The 12,362-nt window shown below is 37.2% G+C and overlaps 1 protein-coding gene across 1 annotated transcript in view; it reads right to left on the bottom strand.

Annotated features, from left to right (window-relative positions):
* The window catches only part of LOC105463238 (ankyrin repeat domain-containing protein 30B), a 189,337-nt gene that overhangs the window by 70,028 nt on the left and 106,947 nt on the right, over positions 1–12,362 (bottom strand). Inside the window, 6 exon segments of the mRNA XM_071070132.1 lie at positions 741–831; positions 2,331–2,392; positions 5,387–5,459; positions 5,553–5,581; positions 9,813–9,903; positions 11,367–11,428. Coding sequence (XP_070926233.1) covers positions 741–831; positions 2,331–2,392; positions 5,387–5,459; positions 5,553–5,581; positions 9,813–9,903; positions 11,367–11,428 — 408 coding nt within the window.

Consider the following 12,362-nt stretch of genomic DNA (forward strand, 5'->3'; position numbering starts at 1 on the left):
CAAGGACAACCAGCATCAGCATCGCCTGAGAACTTATTAAAAATGCAGAATCCCAAGTCGGCTGAATCACAGGGTGAATTGTTAACAAGGTTTCCAGCTGATTTTCTAACGTCTGAAAACTTCTGGTCTATACGGAGAGTATGTGACAAATTGCATACACGTGTGGCCGTGCATATATGCTTATTCTCACCTACTGCAAATACAACACAGCTCTCCATGGTCAGGTGCTTCCATCCCTAATGGCTTCCCACCAGTGAGAAAGACAGGAAGAGTCACAATATTTTTAAGCTAATTCTCTGGTAAGGTCTGGTACTAGAAGGTCACTTTATATTCTTCCCAAATTTCTAACCATACCCAATCTTTTCCTAAAGAATCATTTCATTTTACCGTCCTCCATTATATTAAACCTGCTTCTTGTTCCTTCCTGTACTCTGTGTACCGTCTGTCTTTCTCAGTCTTCATTTCCTCTTTTACTACTGTCTTCTTTCTTATTTTCTCATTTTCCTCAGGTCTTGGAATATCTTGAATTCAAACTAATAATTCAGATCCCTTTCAGCGCTCTCAATGTAGTCTGTTACCAACACCTGATAAGACGTACAACTTATCACCGTTTCACTTCTCTTCTTTCCCATGCTTTGCATTTAGGAGGTGATTTTCTTTGGCTATTAGGGGATATTCCTCCTCATCAGTTTAGAGAAATATCTGGTCAAATGAAATTTTAAGTAAAAAATGGTTCTTACCTCTTAATTTTCCACTTATTGTATCAAATTCTTTTCGATGTGTAGCCTTGGGTAAACACTCATCATTCTGTAACAGATTCTCAAGGAAATTCTGTTAAAAGTAATATCAATAAATAATTTCAACGGAGAAATCCCAATAATGAAGAGTATCAAAATTTCCTAATTAAAATCTTTTGGAAGAACACAGTTTCCTACTTTACAAGCAATTCGACTTAAGAGCAGACGTGTGTTGAAACCCAAAACATTTTGATAGAAAACCTCACGTAACGCTCTCTACATCAAGCTTATCTATCTGTACGTTCATGACGCTATGAACTTGGTTAGTGAGAAGGAAAAACAAATCACATGCACGAAATAATTCACTCCTGCGTATTTCAAAAAGTAACTCTCTTAAAAATATCTAACTAGTGTTGTAGTCCTCATCAAAAATAAGCATGACATTTCAAACAAAATACAATACACTTGCTAGTTGCCATAACACATACCGCATTAAACATTTAAGCTATTCATGATCAGAGAATCGTTTAGTGTTAAAAATGATACACGTCATGAAGAGAACTTTGAGAGTCTGTCATATAATGTATGCACAGAATGTTGAAAAAGTTGCTTTATTTCAGTCAACAGGGGCTTAAAACAAGCAACGAGTTTTTGACAAAATTTATGCTGATCGAAAAAGTGCTTCAGTAGAATGTAAATGCAGTAAGAAAGAAAAAATATGTCATGTCTAAACGAAAGCAAACAAATATTAAAATCTTTTTGTCTGATGACAAATCAGAAAAAATCTACTTGTCTATTGACTTCCACCCTTTGCTGTTACCACCAGGCAGCAGCTGCTTATTTCTAAGAGGTCACACATTGTCCACGTCTTTCCACAGCTGTGACCTTAAAATACATCACTATTCTTTGACGCTCATGCTGCTGCAGCTTGACTGCCTGCCATAAAGGGACTCGAGGAGTTCTTTTGTGAAAATAATTTATATTTTTCAAAAGACTATTCAACCAATATTCTTGTTATTATAGTCCCACAAGGTTTCCTATTCCTCACACTTTTCTTTCTCCTGAAATGTTCCTCAGGTCTACACTGAACAAGAAAGAAATGTCAATATGTCAAGTCCCCGCCATTAACTTTTCAGGTCCCAGCTCTTACAATACTGCAGTTGCCATATGAATCCAATTAGAACTTTTGTACATCTTGATAGATGTCTCTCTATGAATCCAATTAGAACTTTTGTACATCTAGATAGATATACCACAGAATCATAAATTTGCCCACAGCTGGACTCAGTGTAGTTCTTTCACTTTTAGACAAACTTATTTCAGATCCCACGTGAATTTCTCGTGGCTTCTAAGCCTTGTTTTTTACACTATAGCACGCTGGCTTCTTAAGTTAATCCTAGATAATAGGAGAATTTCACTACGAAGCAGTAATCTACTTAGCACATAGATTCTCCATTAAGCGTATTCTGAAAAATATCAAACATAATTTGGGGGTGACATAGGCAGAGGCGAGAAAATAAAGCCTAAGCCTCTGATTTTACGTTTTCGTATCATGCAATACTAATATTTTTAAAAATCAGTTATACACAGTACCTCAAAATCCAAACAACCTTCTTCGTCGTCCTTTTGTTTGGATGGCGATGGGAACTTCCGAGCTATAAAAGGTTAATCACAGATACATTCATGAGAACATTTCTCTACTGTAAACTTTAAAAACACATACAAATCGACTTTCATTCACGAATCTGAGGTGTTTTCCTCTGTAGACAGTATATTCATTTTGTCGATTACTGTCACTACTTCTATAGTCAATCCGTTAGAATTGAAATCTAAAAAGACTGAAAATTAACATATCATTCACTACAAGGCAGAAAAAAGGAAATTTGACTAACTCGTATGCATTTTTCTTCACGAAGCAGTCATATCCTCTTCTCCCGTGAAACACAGCAAGTTCTGTACTTGCTGTTCTTTCAGAAAACTTTAATAACCTATCATCTCTCATTTCGTTGTAAATTTTCATTTTGTAATATTATTTAGTTTGCTTGACTCCGCAATCTCTATTACACGGTTCTTCAAAAAAGATGATTTATCGACGAACAAGATTTTTTAGGGATGTTACCTTTTGATGTTAGTAAACTATATGTCCAACCCTTTTACATTTCAGTATGCCATGACAGTATATTGGGTGTGTTTTGGGTGTGTATATGTTTTAGGAAGAGAAGCTAAAAAAAGTTTTATTGCATATAAATTAAGAACTGCTTTAATCACAGTGACATAGTTCTTCCCTAATGCAGCAATATCTTCAGAGTCAGCTTGTGAGACCTTGGAGAAACATCGGGATTGTGTAGGTAAAACTAATTGCCCTAAGTAATCTAACGTTCCCACATGTTATAGGATAAAATCAAGGCCCACACAAGACTTGAGGAGCTCTCAGGCCCATGAGACAGAAAATGAATTTATACCAAAAATGACGTCCAGTTCTCTTTATCAACAAAAAGTACAAATTACAACTATTTGAATCAGGTTAAAGAAACAAGCAAACATGCACAACTGAAACCTAAGTGACCGTTTCACTGTTAAGGGTATGTTTATCATTTGACATCCATCAACCGTATATCTGGTTTTGAAAAGTAAATTTAACTTGTGATTTCAGCATCCCTGAAGTTCACGTTTCATGCAGAGGGTCCAAGAAACTCAAATCGTACTTTCGTATGACACCACCTTCACTCATTTTCAGAAAAGTACCCTGGATCCCTGGATCGCTTCAGAGATCTAACGTGTTGCAACACCATAGCTCTAAAATCCGTGGGTCACAGTTTGAATTGTTAGTGAAATGTATGATTGGACAAGGAAATACTTTAAATATTTTAGTTTTGATTTCTAACAAATAAAAAGTCAGTAGATAAAACTAACTCAAAGACTCTGAAATCTGCATGTTTTCATTTTTATTTATTACTTATCAGCATAAAAATTGTATAGTTAACTATGGTACAGTCATACAAGGGAATTTTATACGCACACGAATATGAAAAAACACAGTTACTTGTGTCCATTATGGATGTCTCTAAAAATTATCATGCTGATCACAAAAGAATGTTGCCAAAAATTACACTGTACACCCATGTACGCATTAGAAGTTGAAAAAAAAATTTTACATATTAAATATGAGCACGCACACACGTTGTAAAATATTTAAACATGCATAAGAATTGTTTAAAAAAGTAGTTTAGAATATTGGTCACTTCTAGACAATAAGTGGGACTAGTGTAAAAAGACTCTGGGGCCGGGTGTGGTGGCTCACGCCTGTAAAGCCAGCACTTTGGGAGGCCGAGGTGGGCGGAACACCAGGTCAGCAGATCGAGACCATCCTGGCTAACATGGTGAAACCCCGTCTCGCCTAGAAAATACAAAAAATTAGCCGGACGTGGTGGCGGGCGCCTGTAGTCCCAGCTACTCCGGAGGCTGAGGCAGGAGAATGGCGTGAACCCGGGAGGCGGAGCTTACAGTGAGCCGAGATCCCGCCACTGCTCCCCAGCCTGGGCCAGAGAGCGAGCCAGCCAGACTCCCTCTCGAAAAAAGGAAAAGAAAGAAAAAAGAAAATCTAAGACATGAAAACAAATTCTACACATAGTCTATAACCACACACATACGCTGTGAGGTGTTGTTTGTTTGTTCCTTTGCTTTTTGAGATGGAGTCTCACTCTGTCACTCAGGCTAAAGTGGCACAAGCTCGGCTCACTGCAACTTCTGCCTCCTAGGTTCAAGCGATTCTCCTGCCTCAGCCTCCAGAGTAGCTGAGATTACAGGCACCCACCACCACAACCGGCGATTTTTGGTTATTTTCTGTAGAGATGGGGTTTCACTATGTTGACCAGGTTGGTCTGGGACTCCTGACCTTCAGTTATCTGCCCGCCTTGGTCCCCCGAAATGCTAGGATTACAGGCATGTGTCACCGTGCACAGCCTGGTGTAAAATGTTTCAAACGTGCCTGGGAATGACAACCAAAACTAATTCAGGCTGTTTTGTACCTCTAGGCAATTAATTACAGTAGCATAAAAAGTGACTCGAATGCTTTAGAGTCACTCTTCTAAAACGCTGTGTCTAGCAAAGAGCCATCAGGTCATGATTTTTTAAAATTATAAGTCACACACACACACACACACACACACACACACAGAAACACGCGCACACACCCCACACACCCACTCAGTCACCGAATCAGAAAAAAGGAAACGGATTTTCTTTCGATTCTCAGAGTGACAACACTCACAACTGTCATGTCAGCAAGTGAAACTTTCCTCTAAGATCAGAATTCCAATCAGCGTTTGAACCACTGCAAATATTTCACAGTCTCAAAATTCACCTGTCTGAAAACCCAGCACGTACAGAAATTGCAAATTGGAAACGTTATACTATCAGGACATTAAAGTTGAACCACATGAGGTTAAGCAGAATACTTTTTTAAACTCTTAATCTTAGGCTTGTAAATGGCATTTTCTCAAACATAAATACTAACATTGGCAGTATTTGTACCAAGATTTCCCGTCAAATTTTGAAAAGAAAACAACACTGGGAATAAAAGGGCTCTCAGCATTTCAAATATTTTAATATTCTTCTTTCCAGAGTAAAATTAAAATTACAAAATTTACCTGCTTTGACTGTTTCTCTGTCCTTCAATTCTAAGGCTTTATTTGGATTAGAAGCTTTCATTCCACCGGTCGGCTAAATGGGTTTGGAAATAAAATAATTAATATATAATGTATACTTCATAAAATATATAGTTAATATTCAAGATAAAAATAGAAAAGTTGTTACCTGCAGAGGACCATCTTTATCAGAAGACTCTAAAAGAAAAGGGACATATATAATTGACAATATGCAAGCCTGACAAAGCCTACCAAACATTCACACAGTGTGAATATGAAGATGAATCCTCATGCTTGGATGGAAAAGGGATTACACTGGGTTGTGGGGTCTTTTGGGTTATTGTCTTTGTTAACATGCCAACGTGACAGAAATATCCCTAAGAAAATTTAACAAATAAATTTCGTCAAACACGCTGTGAAGATTTCCACAGTGAAAAGATATTTAAAGTGACAATAACTAAAGCAGAAAAATCCTAATACCAGTAGGAGTAAGCTGCCATATAAGGAAAGAAGCTGTATTCAGTAAGATGACCAAGTCATGACCCCCGCCCCCTCAAAAAAACGAGATGTCCAAGCTGATGGTAGAATGCTATGATATACAGTTAAGGAAACACATGAGAATCACTTATGTCAAAATACTACAAGTAGCTCTTATGTTCTTCAATTTGTCCTGTAGTTTAGAAATTGCAAATTTGCGATGAGGGTTCAAAGGTACAATTCACTTATCATTGCAGAGAATGCTCTAAATTTATCAGCATAAATATCTACTTATAGAATAATAGTTAATAAATATGTTCATTTTTGTACCTGTGTGAAATATGAGTATTTTTACATTTATGGGGTTCTCTAGTTTAGTCCTCTTAAAATTTCCTGATCCACTTACACAAAAAGGTCAAAGCATACCCATCAACAGACTAATCCAGGCCCGGTGCAGCGGCTCATGCCTGTAATTCCAGCATTTTGGAAGGCCGAGGAGGGCGGATCTCTCGAGGCCAGGAGTTCCAAACCAGCCTGGCCAAAATAGCGAAGCCCGTCTCCACAAAAATACAAAAATCAGCCAGGTATCATGGCACATGCCTGGAACCCAAGCCACTCGGGGGCCTGAGCTACGGGAATCACTTGAACCCAGGAGGCGGAGGTTGCAGTTAGCCAAGATCATGCCACTGCACTCCAGCCTGGATGACAGAGCGAGATTCTAGAAAAACAAACAAACAACAACAACAACAACAAAAAACCTAATATGAAAGTATCAAAAACTAGAAGTCAATTTCCAGGGACTTTTTACGTATCATGAACCTGCGTGTTGCAATGTTAGAATAATGGTTATTGAAAATAACAATTTCAGCGTTCAAGGAATGAATTCTACAATTGCTTTGTTGCTAAAATTTATTCTGTTTGTTATACCATATGAGTTGTTAAACTACTGTTATGAAAAAGCTCTTATGAAACACTTAGCTTCAAGAAAAAACAGACATTTCTTTCACATAGAAATATATCCCTTTCATCAAATAATACTAATAAAATAGGCTTAATCTCTCAGTTTTCTCTACTTTTACATTTTTCAGTATGACATAGCTTAATATATTTAGAAATACCACTTATACATGTTGTTTCCCTTGAGAGATGATTGATCATCTCTCAATTAAGGCACTTCAGGGATATTAACCCTCTAAAACACACCAAATTTATGTCTAACCCTTTTAAGGCTAAATACGCATGATCATATTGCATGTATGTGTTTTAGAAAAAAAAAAAAAAAGTGCTTAACATTGTATCCGATACGCTTTAAATAAAAACCTCCTTTAATTACAATGAGAAGGTCGTTCTCGATTCATTAGTATCTTTCAAACTTACGTCTGAAGCACTGAAGAAACCTCAGAAATTCAGATGTGAGAATTGATACCATTAATTCATGTGCTTGTTTTAGGTAAAAATATGATAAACGTACATCCTCACTAAGGGCAAAGACAGCAGAGTGCCATGAGATAGGAAATGAATATGTAACCAAAATATTTTCCTTTATGAAGAAAATAGCTGGCTTTCACTTTTCTAAGACAAGATAAAAAAGCAAAACAGGCAGAGATGAAACATTCACAGCTATCTCATCATCAAGGAACCGTTTACCACTTGGAACTTAGGAATCCTAGGCATGGTTGAAAACTCTATTTCTAAATTGTGATCTGATTTTCCTTGAAGTTCACAATCCAGGAAATACTACCCTAGTTATTTTCTTTTATTACTTTTATTTTTATAAAGGGGCACGCTGGAGATTTTTTAGAGTCAGGACAGGTCACATGGCATAGCCCGAAAGATTAGTGAGCCACATTTGTAATGGCTATTGAAATGTATGGCTTTGCATACCTGTATATTAAATACTTCACTTTTAATTTCTAATATAGCATGAAGCAGGACACACACTTAAACAAAGGCTTGTTGGCATCTGTAATTATACTTATGTTGCTTTTGAATCATCATGAAGAGAGTCTAATTAAACGTGGTGCTACGTGAACATGCAATATGCACACTACGAAATCTTTTTGTTGTTGTTGTTGTTGTTTAGACGGAGTCCCGTCCTGTCGCCCAGGCTGGAGTGCAGGGGCGCGATCTCGGCTCACTGCAAGCTCCGCTTCCCGGGTTCTCGCATTCTCCTGCCTCAGCCTCCCGAGTAGCTGGGACTGCAGGTGCCCGCCACCAAGCCCGGCTAATTTTTTGTATGTTTTCGTAGAGACGGGGTTTCACCATGTTAGCCAGGATGGTCTCGATCTGCCGACCTCGTGATCCACCAGCCTCGGCCTCCCACAGTGCTGGGGATTACAGGCGTGAGACACTGCGCCCGGCCTGAAATCTTAAAATAAATGAAAGGCGAGCTAATCGCCGAACAAAACAAAGTTGCTGTGGAATGACAAGAACACGGTACAACCCTTTATATATGATGTTTGCAAAAAGCGTTAATACCAATATGTATATGCTGAGTGATGAGGAGAGAAGTGATCTTGAATCAGAGGAGCAAATCATGACACTGAGAAAATAAATACAAAAGCTGGACGGAGAATGCTACGCTGTGTCCTCAATGCAACACATTAAAAGGACGTATATCATTACATTGCAAGCATTCATCGTGCTCTTTACCATGTCCTGTCATTGAGAAGGTACACCGTTCCGATGAGAGTTCAGCTGGATGTAGAATTCACATCTCCTCAGTGAAAGCGTTATGAATTGATCAGCTTGGATATATACTTAGAGAATAATACTCAATATAAATATTCACTGATTTTCATACCCAGATGGTATAATGGTATGCCAATATTTTTGTAATTTGTAGCTTAGCCATCTCAATATTTCTTGATCCACTCATGGAGGAAGATGTACAAAACTCATCAGGAATAGCAAATACGCTTTCAATATTGACATACTTGTTTCAAATTTAGTTGCAACAGACTTCTTAAATATTAATAACATTTTCTATATTAACATCAGTGCAGTACCTACGTATAACAACTATTTAAGTATTCAAGTAAAACATTCTGAATTTTCTTTCTTCTTCTTCTCTGGCTAAAAATGTACTCAAAAATAAGAGCAACATAATGCTTTCTCCTGACCCTTTTCTGTCTTCACCTTCTGTATCCGATTGCTCTTCCTCCACATTTCTCCCACGAAAGGCCTCTCCTCTTGCTACTCAGAGCAAGGTCCAAGGACAACCAGCATCAGCATCGCCTGAGAACTTATTAAAAATGCAGCATCCCAAGTCGGCTGAATCACAGGGTGAATTGTTAACAAGGTTTCCAGCTGATTTTCTAACGTCTGAAAACTTCTGGTCTACACGGAGAGTATGTGACAAATTGCATACACGTGTGGCCGTGCATATATGCTTATTCTCACCTACTGCAAATACAACACAGCTCTCCATGGTCAGGTGCTTCCATCCCTAATGGCTTCCCACCAGTGAGAAAGACAGGAAGAGTCACAATATTTTTAAGCTAATTCTCTGGTAAGGTCTGGTACTAGAAGGTCACTTTATATTCTTCCCAAATTTCTAACCATACCCGATCTTTTCCTAAAGAATCATTTCATTTTACCGTCCTCCATTATATTAAACCTGCTTCTTGTTCCTTCCTGTACTCTGTGTACCGTCTGTCTTTCTCAGTCTTCATTTCCTCTTTTACTACTGTCTTCTTTCTTATTTTCTCATTTTCCTCAGGTCTTGGAATATCTTGAATTCAAACTAATAATTCAGATCCCTTTCAGCGCTCTCAATGTAGTCTGTTACCAACACCTGATAAGACGTACAACTTATCACCGTTTCACTTCTCTTCTTTCCCATGCTTTGCATTTAGGAGGTGATTTTCTTTGGCTATTAGGGGATATTCCTCCTCATCAGTTTAGAGAAATATCTGGTCAAATGAAATTTTAAGTAAAAAATGGTTCTTACCTCTTAATTTTCCACTTATTGTATCAAATTCTTTTCGATGTGTAGCCTTGGGTAAACACTCATCATTCTGTAACAGATTCTCAAGGAAATTCTGTTAAAAGTAATATCAATAAATAATTTCAACGGAGAAATCCCAATAATGAAGAGTATCAAAATTTCCTAATTAAAATCTTTTGGAAGAACACAGTTTCCTACTTTACAAGCAATTCGACTTAAGAGCAGACGTGTGTTGAAACCCAAAACATTTTGATAGAAAACCTCACGTAACGCTCTCTACATCAAGCTTATCTATCTGTACGTTCATGACGCTATGAACTTGGTTAGTGAGAAGGAAAAACAAATCACATGCACGAAATAATTCACTCCTGCGTATTTCAAAAAGTAACTCTCTTAAAAATATCTAACTAGTGTTGTAGTCCTCATCAAAAATAAGCATGACATTTCAAACAAAATACAATACACTTGCTGGTTGCCATAACACATACCGCATTAAACATTTAAGCTATTCATGATCAGAGAATCGTTTAGTGTTAAAAATGATACACGTCATGAAGAGAACTTTGAGAGTCTGTCATATAATGTATGCACAGAATGTTGAAAAAGTTGCTTTATTTCAGTCAACAGGGGCTTAAAACAAGCAACGAGTTTTTGACAAAATTTATGCTGATCGAAAAAGTGCTTCAGTAGAATGTAAATGCAGTAAGAAAGAAAAAATATGTCATGTCTAAACGAAAGCAAACAAATATTAAAATCTTTTTGTCTGATGACAAATCAGAAAAAATCTACTTGTCTATTGACTTCCACCCTTTGCTGTTACCACCAGGCAGCAGCTGCTTATTTCTAAGAGGTCACACATTGTCCACGTCTTTCCACAGCTGTGACCTTAAAATACATCACTATTCTTTGACGCTCATGCTGCTGCAGCTTGACTGCCTGCCATAAAGGGACTCGAGGAGTTCTTTTGTGAAAATAATTTATATTTTTCAAAAGACTATTCAACCAATATTCTTGTTATTATAGTCCCACAAGGTTTCCTATTCCTCACACTTTTCTTTCTCCTGAAATGTTCCTCAGGTCTACACTGAACAAGAAAGAAATGTCAATATGTCAAGTCCCCGCCATTAACTTTTCAGGTCCCAGCTCTTACAATACTGCAGTTTAAACTGTCTCTCTATGAATCCAATTAGAACTTTTGTACATCTAGATAGATATACCACAGAATCATAAATTTGCCCACAGCTGGACTCAGTGTAGTTCTTTCACTTTTAGACAAACTTATTTCAGATCCCACGTGAATTTCTCGTGGCTTCTAAGCCTTGTTTTTTACACTATAGCACACTGGCTTCTTAAGTTAATCCTAGATAATAGGAGAATTTCACTACGAAGCAGTAATCTACTTAGCACATAGATTCTCCATTAAGCGTATTCTGAAAAATATCAAACATAATTTGGGGGTGACATAGGCAGAGGCGAGAAAATAAAGCCTAAGCCTCTGATTTTACGTTTTCGTATCATGCAATACTAATATTTTTAAAAATCAGTTATACACAGTACCTCAAAATCCAAACAACCTTCTTCGTCGTCCTTTTGTTTGGATGGCGATGGGAACTTCCGAGCTATAAAAGGTTAATCACAGATACATTCATGAGAACATTTCTCTACTGTAAACTTTAAAAACACATACAAATCAACTTTCATTCACGAATCTGAGGTGTTTTCCTCTGTAGACAGTATATTCATTTTGTCGATTACTGTCACTACTTCTATAGTCAATCCGTTAGAATTGAAATCTAAAAAGACTGAAAATTAACATATCATTCACTACAAGGCAGAAAAAAGGAAATTTGACTAACTCGTATGCATTTTTCTTCACGAAGCAGTCATATCCTCTTCTCCCGTGAAACACAGCAAGTTCTGTACTTGCTGTTCTTTCAGAAAACTTTAATAACCTATCATCTCTCATTTCGTTGTAAATTTTCATTTTGTAATATTATTTAGTTTGCTTGACTCCGCAATCTCTATTACACGGTTCTTCAAAAAAGATGATTTATCGACGAACAAGATTTTTTAGGGATGTTACCTTTTGATGTTAGTAAACTATATGTCCAACCCTTTTACATTTCAGTATGCCATGACAGTATATTGGGTGTGTTTTGGGTGTGTATATGTTTTAGGAAGAGAAGCTAAAAAAAGTTCTATTGCATATAAATTAAGAACTGCTTTAATCACAGTGACATAGTTCTTCCCTAATGCAGCAATATCTTCAGAGTCAGCTTGTGAGACCTTGGAGAAACATCGGGATTGTGTAGGTAAAACTAATTGCCCTAAGTAATCTAACGTTCCCACATGTTATAGGATAAAATCAAGGCCCACACAAGACTTGAAGAGCTCTCAGGTCCATGAGACAGAAAATGAATTTATACCAAAAATGACGTCCAGTTCTCTTTATCAACAAAAGGTACAAATTACAACTATTTGAATCAGGTTAAAGAAACAAGCAAACATGCACAACTGAAACCTAAGTGACCGTTTCACTGTTAAGGGTATGTT

Source organism: Macaca nemestrina, chromosome 9 (genome assembly GCF_043159975.1).
Source record: "Macaca nemestrina isolate mMacNem1 chromosome 9, mMacNem.hap1, whole genome shotgun sequence".
In the NCBI taxonomy this organism is placed as follows: domain Eukaryota; kingdom Metazoa; phylum Chordata; class Mammalia; order Primates; family Cercopithecidae; genus Macaca; species Macaca nemestrina.